General features: G+C 41.0%; 1 protein-coding gene across 3 annotated transcripts; it reads right to left on the bottom strand.

The window, feature by feature from the left end:
• Positions 1–560: 560 nt before the first annotated feature.
• Positions 561–7,112, bottom strand: LOC5515691. 3 transcript variants are annotated; one of them, XM_048722890.1, is made up of 9 exons: positions 6,954–7,112; positions 5,089–5,253; positions 4,802–4,966; positions 4,086–4,250; positions 3,370–3,534; positions 3,083–3,247; positions 2,811–2,960; positions 1,552–1,725; positions 561–741 (listed from the first exon to the last, which is right to left on the bottom strand). In XM_048722890.1, exons 1-9 carry the CDS (start codon positions 7,062–7,064, stop codon positions 613–615), a joined length of 1,389 nt encoding a protein of 462 aa, XP_048578847.1. In that variant the 5' UTR covers positions 7,065–7,112; the 3' UTR covers positions 561–612. The 3 variants fall into 3 exon arrangements, with proteins under 3 accessions (XP_048578847.1, XP_048578849.1, XP_048578848.1); XM_048722892.1 differs by lacking the exon at positions 3,083–3,247; XM_048722891.1 differs by lacking the exon at positions 5,089–5,253 and having other exon boundaries at positions 6,954–7,106.
• Positions 7,113–7,331: the final 219 nt, after the last annotated feature.

The raw sequence follows: 7,331 nt of genomic DNA, 5'->3' as shown, positions 1-7,331 counted from the left end.
CCGTACCTGAGCAGCTGGTCAGGCCTAAGTTATTTTTTTACTAACTAAAAAAAATATGTTTGAATGCACTTCCTAAATGCTTCTGTATTTTGAATGAATGTTATTTCCATACCACCTATCTGTAAAGTGGAGGGTCATGTTCTGAGCGCTTTATATTTTAAATACATTTAAAATTCTAATACGCATTGAAAATGGTCCATGAGGTTGAAAAGCACAAGCCTCCAGTAAGCTCAAATAAGTTCAACAAGTCAAATTCAGGGCGAGAAACAGAAAGGTACTATCCATGTCTTGACCGGGAATTGGCGGACATTCAGTAGAGAGAGGACTCATACTTTGACGCGTATACACTGGGCCCCCTTTTGTGAGCCGCCACTAAGCTGACGCGCTTACACATAGGCCAACCATGATAACCCAGCCCTTAATGTTATCGTTAGCGTGTGTAAAATGCTACTAATTCTGTAGCTGCTGATGATGATAATGGTGATCATGGGGTTGGCACACGTGCGCACATCATCGCAAACCTCTTCGCTTTGATAAATAAAACACATAGAAAGACTAGCTGACTGCTCCTTGATTTTATTCACTGATCGTCTAAAAGTCAAAAGAATTCATCTAGACTTCGTCACTGTCTGGCTTGCTGTCCTTAATGCACTTCACGAATGCTCGTCTACAGGCCCATCTCTTATTCCAGTCCTTGCCAGCATTCTTCCTGCAAACAGCAGCAGTATCCATGCACTTTTTCTGCAAAAGGTATCCATCAACAAGATTTATCAAGAGGTAAGAAATATATCAGAAGCAATGATGAAGTATCTATTTTAGAAACAGGATAAACTGAGGTCGTCGAAGTAATATTGTAGCACGCTTTAAGGTAGGAAATTACAAGTTATAAGCATCTATGCACTTTTCTGCAAAAGGAAATCATCAATAAGATTTATCAATAGGCAAGTAATCTATCAGAAGCAATGATGAAGTATCCATTTTAGAAACAGGATAAACTGAGGTCGTCGAAGTAATATTGTAGCACGCTTTAAGGTAGGAAATTACAAGTTACAAGCATCTATGCACTTTTCTGCAAAAGGAAATCATCAATAAGATTTATCAATAGGCAAGTAATCTATCAGAAGCAATGATGAAGTATCTATTTTAGAAAGAGGATAAACTAAGGTCGTCGAAGTAATATTGTAGCACGCTTTAAGGTAGGAAATTACAAGTAATGAGCATCCATGCACCTTTTCTGCAAAAGGTATCCATCATAAGATTTATCAAGAGGTAAGAAATATAACAGAAGCAATGATGAAGTATCTATTTTAGAAACAGGATAAACTAAGGTCGTCGAAGTAATATTGTGGCACGCTTTAAGGTAGGAAATTACAAGTTACGAGCATCCATGCACCTTTTCTGCAAAAGGTATTCATCATAAGATTTATCAAGAGGTAAGAAATATAACAGAAGCAATGATGAAGTATCTATTTTAGAAACAGGATAAACTAAGGTCGTCGAAGTAATATTGTGGCACGCTTTAAGGTAGGAAATTACAAGTTACGAGCTCACCGCAAAGGCAGGTAGACTTAGGCGGGCTGCATCGTCAAAGTCCTCAAGTTCCTCGTCTCCTACGGGCTTGTTGTTCTCAAAAATGCATTTCCCGAATGCGTTAAAGCACTTCAATCGGTCGAAACCACCGCTGGAGCCATTCAAGCAAACTTTGAGTTCCATCCGGCACTTCTCCTTCAAGAGTACAATGATGTCATTGTCATACAAACTAACAGTCATGTTTAGAGTCAGTTATGGTAATACAACCGTAAATGAAGTTAGAGTCTCGCATTGTCAGACAACCAAACAGTCATGTTAGAGCCAGTAATGGTTCATACAAATGTACAATGAAGTTTAGAGTCTCTCATTGTCGCACAACCAAACAGTCATGTTAGAGCCAGTAACGGTTCATACAAATGTACAATGAAGTTTAGAGTCTCTCATTGTCACACAACCAAACAGTTATGCTAGAGTCAGTAATGGTCATACAGCTGTACGTTCATGAATTCATGTTAGACTCAGTAATGGTCATAACTGTACAGTAGCTTACAGTCATGAATTAATGTTAGAGTTAGTTATTGTCACACAACTGTACAATAAAGTTGAGTATATCTCTTATTGTCATTCAACCGTACAGTCATGTTTAGAGTCAGTAATGGTCATACAACCGTACAATGGATGTTAAAGTGAGTTCTGATCTACATCTTTCAAAGGGGAAAGATTACACGACGTAGTGCTATAGACCATCAGGGCCGTAGCAGGGGGTGGGGCAGGGGGTGAGGCTTGACGACATACACCTATTTCAATAAACGTTGTTATTGCAAATGGCGAATGGCAATTGGAAAATGGCAGTTTTAAGACCAACCACTGCTTATAGGTATTATTATTTGTAAGAATAAAGATGATAAGTAATATAATCACAGAAATTATCAACATTTTTTTACATTCAGTAGAAATTTGACGAGTTCCATTGTAATTTTTGATAGGGGAACTGTAATTAGACAATCGCCATTTGCCGTTTGCACTGACAACGTTATTTGAAATAAGTGTATACTTGACAATAAACGTACAAGGACATGATAAAATCGAAACCGCTTTCAGGACGAAAATGCTTGAAGTAATATATACCCCGTTAGGGATAAATAGCATATAAATATAATCAACTTGTCTAGGGACGAAGTTTAAAAAACCCTACCCTATAAAGCGCCGAGTCTTTGTTTATTGAATAATATATGGGACTAACTTCTCCCCCCCCCCCCCCCCCCCCTCCAAGAACTTACCACCTGGGCTGGAATAGTGGGACTCGGGCGACAGGATGGCTTAGGTCGACTGTCGCTCATGCATTTCCGATAAGCCTCGTAGCACTTATTCCGGACAGCGGCGTCACTGGTTCTGTTCATGCACCTTCGTAGTTGCTCCTTGCATTTTTTCTATAAAGAAAGGCATCAGTTTGTCATTGTTTTGATATAAGAAAGGCAAATTGTGCGAGGAAATCTCTAAATAACCATCTAATAGATAATAAAACGCGAGAAAGGAGATTCGAGCCACTTACCGCGAAAGGAGGTAGAGTGGGCTTGGGACGGCTCGGTCTCGGGCGGTAGGATGGCTTTGGTCGATTGTCGCTCATGCATTTTCGATAAGCCTCGTAGCACTTATTCCCGAAAGCGGCGTCACTGGTTCTGTTCATGCACCTTCGTAGTTGCTCCTTGCATTTTTGCTATAAAGAAAGCCATCACTTTGTCATTGTTTTGATATTGGAAAGGCAAATTATGCAAGGAAATCTCGAAATAACCATCTAACAGATAATAAAACGCGAGAAAGGAGATTCGAGCCACTTACCGCGAAAGGAGGTAGAGTGGGCTTGGGACGGCTCGGTCTCGGGCGGTAAGATGGCTTTGGTCGATTGTCGCTCATGCATTTCCGATAAGCCTCGTAGCACTTATTCCGGACAGCGGCATCACTGGTTCTGTTCATGCACCTTCGTAGTTGCTCCTTGCATTTTTGCTATAAAGAAAGCCATCAGTTTGTCATTGTTTTGATATTGGAAAGGCAAATTATGCGAAGAAATCTCGAAATGGCCATCTAATAAAATCTTCCGAGCCTAGTGCCAGGCGTTTTTACCGGGTTTACTCTGCTCGGAGATAAACCGCTCGTGAGGCGCCTGGTTTCCCGTGACGTCGAAACTTTCACCTTCCACAGGAAACCCAAACACAGGAAACCCAATAAGAGCGTCTGGGACTAGGCTCAAATCATCCGAGGAAACGAGATTCCAGTTCAAAATAGGATGCTAGTGTGAAATAATGGCAGCCGACGCCGGTAGAAAATTTAATTTGGTCAGATTAATGCTACAGAAACCTACAACGCAACTTCACTTGTACAATATTTTAGGCAACAAAAACAAACAATAGCGGTATTTTCTCTCGTCCGCGCGATCCAAAACGTTACCTTCACCCTTATTCTAGTACGAACCATACAAAGTCTTTGAACTTAACGGATGAAAAAAATTATGGAGCCTTACTCCAAAGGGCGAGAATAAGGACATGCGAGCCACTTACTGCAAAAGGAGGTAGAGTGGGCTTGGGACGGCTCGGTCTCGGGCGGTAGGATGGCTTTGGTCGATTGTCGCTCATGCATTTCCGATAAGCCTCGTAGCACTTATTCCGGACAGCGGCATCACTGGTTCTGTTCATGCACCTTCGTAGTTGCTCCTTGCATTTTTGCTATAAAGAAAGCCATCAGTTTGTCATTGTTTTGATATTGGAAAGGCAAATTATGCGAAGAAATCTCGAAATGGCCATCTAATAAAATCTTCCGAGCCTAGTGCCAGGCGTTTTTACCGGGTTTACTCTGCTCGGAGATAAACCGCTCGTGAGGCGCCTGGTTTCCCGTGACGTCGAAACTTTCACCTTCCACAGGAAACCCAAACACAGGAAACCCAATAAGAGCGTCTGGGACTAGGCTCGAATCATCCGAGGAAACGAGATTCCAGTTCAAAATAGGATGCTAGTGTGAAATAATGGCAGCCGACGCCGGTAGAAAATTTAATTTGGTCAGATTAATGCTACAGAAACCTACAACGCAACTTCACTTGTACAATATTTTAGGCAACAAAAACAAACAATAGCGGTATTTTCTCTCGTCCGCGCGATCCAAAACGTTACCTTCACCCTTATTCTAGTACGAACCATACAAAGTCTTTGAACTTAACGGATGAAAAAAATTATGGAGCCTTACTCCAAAGGGCGAGAATAAGGACATGCGAGCCACTTACTGCAAAAGGAGGTAGAGTGGGCTTGGGACGGCTCGGTCTCGGGCGGTAGGATGGCTTTGGTCGATTGTCGCTCATGCATTTCCAATAAGCCTCGTAGCACTTATTCCGGAAAGCGGCGTCACTGGTTCTGTTCATGCACCTTCGTAGTTGCTCCTTGCATTTTTGCTATAAAGAAAGGCATAAATGTGTCATTGTTTTGATATTGGAAAGGCAAATTATGCGAGGAAATCTCGAAATAACCATCCAATAGATAATAAAACGCGAGAAAGGAGATGCGAGCCACTTACCGCGAAAGGAGGTAGAGTGGGTTTGGGACGGCTCGGTCTCGGGCGGTAGGATGGCTTTGGTCGATTGTCGCTCATGCATTTCCGATAAGCCTCGTAGCACTTATTCCGGACAGCGGCGTCACTAGTTCCTTTTATGCACCTTTGTAGTTGCTCCTTGCATTTTTGCTATAAAAGAAAGGCATAAATTTGTTATTGCTTAATATTGTAAAGGAAAATTATGTGAGGAAAACTCGAAACGTCCATGTAAAAAAGTAAGCCCTGTGCGTTGATACTAAATTCAATCGGGAACTTTACAAAGCTTATCTTCCGAGGGAACAAGATTCCAGTCTTCTACTAGTGTAGAAAAAGGTATCTGACGCTGTAAGAAAATTAGTTCAGATTAATCATAGAAAATCCACAAAGGCGACAGCATTCTAGAACAGCATTCTAGAACAAAAACAAACAAATTAGCGGTATTTTCTCTCGTCATTATTTTGATAATGGAAAGGCAAATTATGTGAAGAACTCTCGAAATGGCCATCTAATTAAAAAAATTACTTTCCTGTGCTTCAAAAAATTTAATCGAGAACATCGCAAAGCTTACCGTATTTACTCGAATAAGCGCCCCGGCGCTTATAAAATTTTTGAACTCTTATATAGGGTGCTTATTCAAAAGGACGAGCTTTGCACAAAAGGTCTAACGTCTTTTTTTCTTTTAATATAATTTTTATACTACTACAACAGCTTCTCTGTCTCTATATTCGTACAGCTTGGAGTAGCTCTTTCCAATAAACTTTCATCTATGAAAAATTTGCCTCCTTCTTTTCCAGAGTCTATGTGCTCTACTGCAGGAAAATTTGTTAGTATTGTTTATATGAACAGCAACAGACTATGATTTTTACTATGGGTGGGGGGTATTCGAGTTGAAACGGTCGAAACGGGGCGCTTATTCGGGGTTGGCGCCTATTAGACGTTTATTGGAGTAAATACGGTATCCAATCTTCCGAGGGAAGGAGAGACCGAGAGGGACTGGGTCCACTCACACCCGAGCGTTGTTATAGGGGGGTTGTCGCCCACGAATGGTAGCACTTTTTTATTAACGCTAAATCAGATGCATCTTTCATGCACGTCTGAAACCAATCACGACAGTTTTGCTGCAGTAAATGAAAGGGTGAAATAGGTAAATCCTTTTATCTCGAAAGGCATCATGGGAGACTTGAATCTGGTGTTCCTACCAGTGATGTTCTTTTCTAGGAACATACGTGGAGTCTATTTCGTTTTTCTAGATGACTAAAAATGCCTGAGGCTGTGATAATATAACACTCGAGATTCTAGTCCTCAAGAGAGTGGCCCGCAACAACGAAATAAAACACGTTTTTGCCTAGTTACATAACTTCCATAAGTTTGCGTGGATATTCTCGACTAACACAGCTCCAGGGTGATAAAAAAGGAAAACAAATAATGGTTGAAGGGGACTCTCAAATATGGCATATGTTGTCCAAACGAGACAAATCCCACATGGTACAAAAATTATAAAATATATGAATAACAAAAGAAAACTGAATTGCAGGGGCCTAGTAGAACTTAAAACAGATATTGTGAGCCTAAAAGTTCAAACCCGCATTTTGAGTAAGTTAGTAATTGTTTTTTGTTCTGTGTAATAATGTATCAACTTGAATCTGGCCCTTCTATTGCCCAACTCCCTTCTAATAAAATTCTGCGCATTTACAATAAGCTTTCTTTTCACTTGAATCCTTTTTCACGAGCCCTTATTCAAAGCACCCCTGGCCATACACTCGCATACATGAAGGTAAAAATACTATAGGCTACCTAAAAATACGATGCTTTTATATCCCATCCCCTCTAGCAGCTATCAACAGTCTTACCATGTACTCATCTTCCATCAGCATCTCTCCCATCATGTCATCCATCTCGTCCTCAGCTCTGAGGAGAGCGAAGCAGGAAGCCAACAGCAAGCAGACAAGTACAGACCTCATCTTGATTCAGTCCCACTGCGGTCGATGATGGAACTAGACTGACCTGCACACCTTATATACCATCACTTGTCCTTGATTCCGTGTCTTACGGCATTGAGCCGAGTCCTAAGCTAATACTTGTTGAGCATTGTTTAACCAGGCATGGCCCAGAGATGATTTTATTGACTTTTCTGCGTTCTATCACTCGTATTCATGCTACTGCGTGTAAGTAAAATCGGCAACCCCTTTCCTATCTTAGCAACAGAACTTAGTATATATATACGAACT

This window comes from Nematostella vectensis, chromosome 15 (assembly GCF_932526225.1).
Source record: "Nematostella vectensis chromosome 15, jaNemVect1.1, whole genome shotgun sequence".
NCBI lineage: Eukaryota > Metazoa > Cnidaria > Anthozoa > Actiniaria > Edwardsiidae > Nematostella > Nematostella vectensis.
The sequence above is the reverse complement of the archived record's forward strand: the minus strand, read 5'-3'. Positions and strand labels throughout refer to the sequence as shown.

What these genes read in the sequence shown, in the direction of transcription:
- LOC5515691 (XM_048722890.1), bottom strand. Translation starts at nt 7,064, where the DNA reads ATGAGGTCTGTACTTGTCTGCTTGCTGTTGGCTTCCTGCTTCGCTCTC. An exon ending in CCACTCTACCTCCTTTTGCA is followed by an intron (nt 3,535 to 4,085) that starts GTAAGTGGCTCG and finishes CTTTCTTTATAG; the next exon opens with CAAAAATGCAAGGAGCAACT. An exon ending in CCACTCTACCTCCTTTCGCG is followed by an intron (nt 2,961 to 3,082) that starts GTAAGTGGCTCG and finishes CTTTCTTTATAG; the next exon opens with AAAAAATGCAAGGAGCAACT.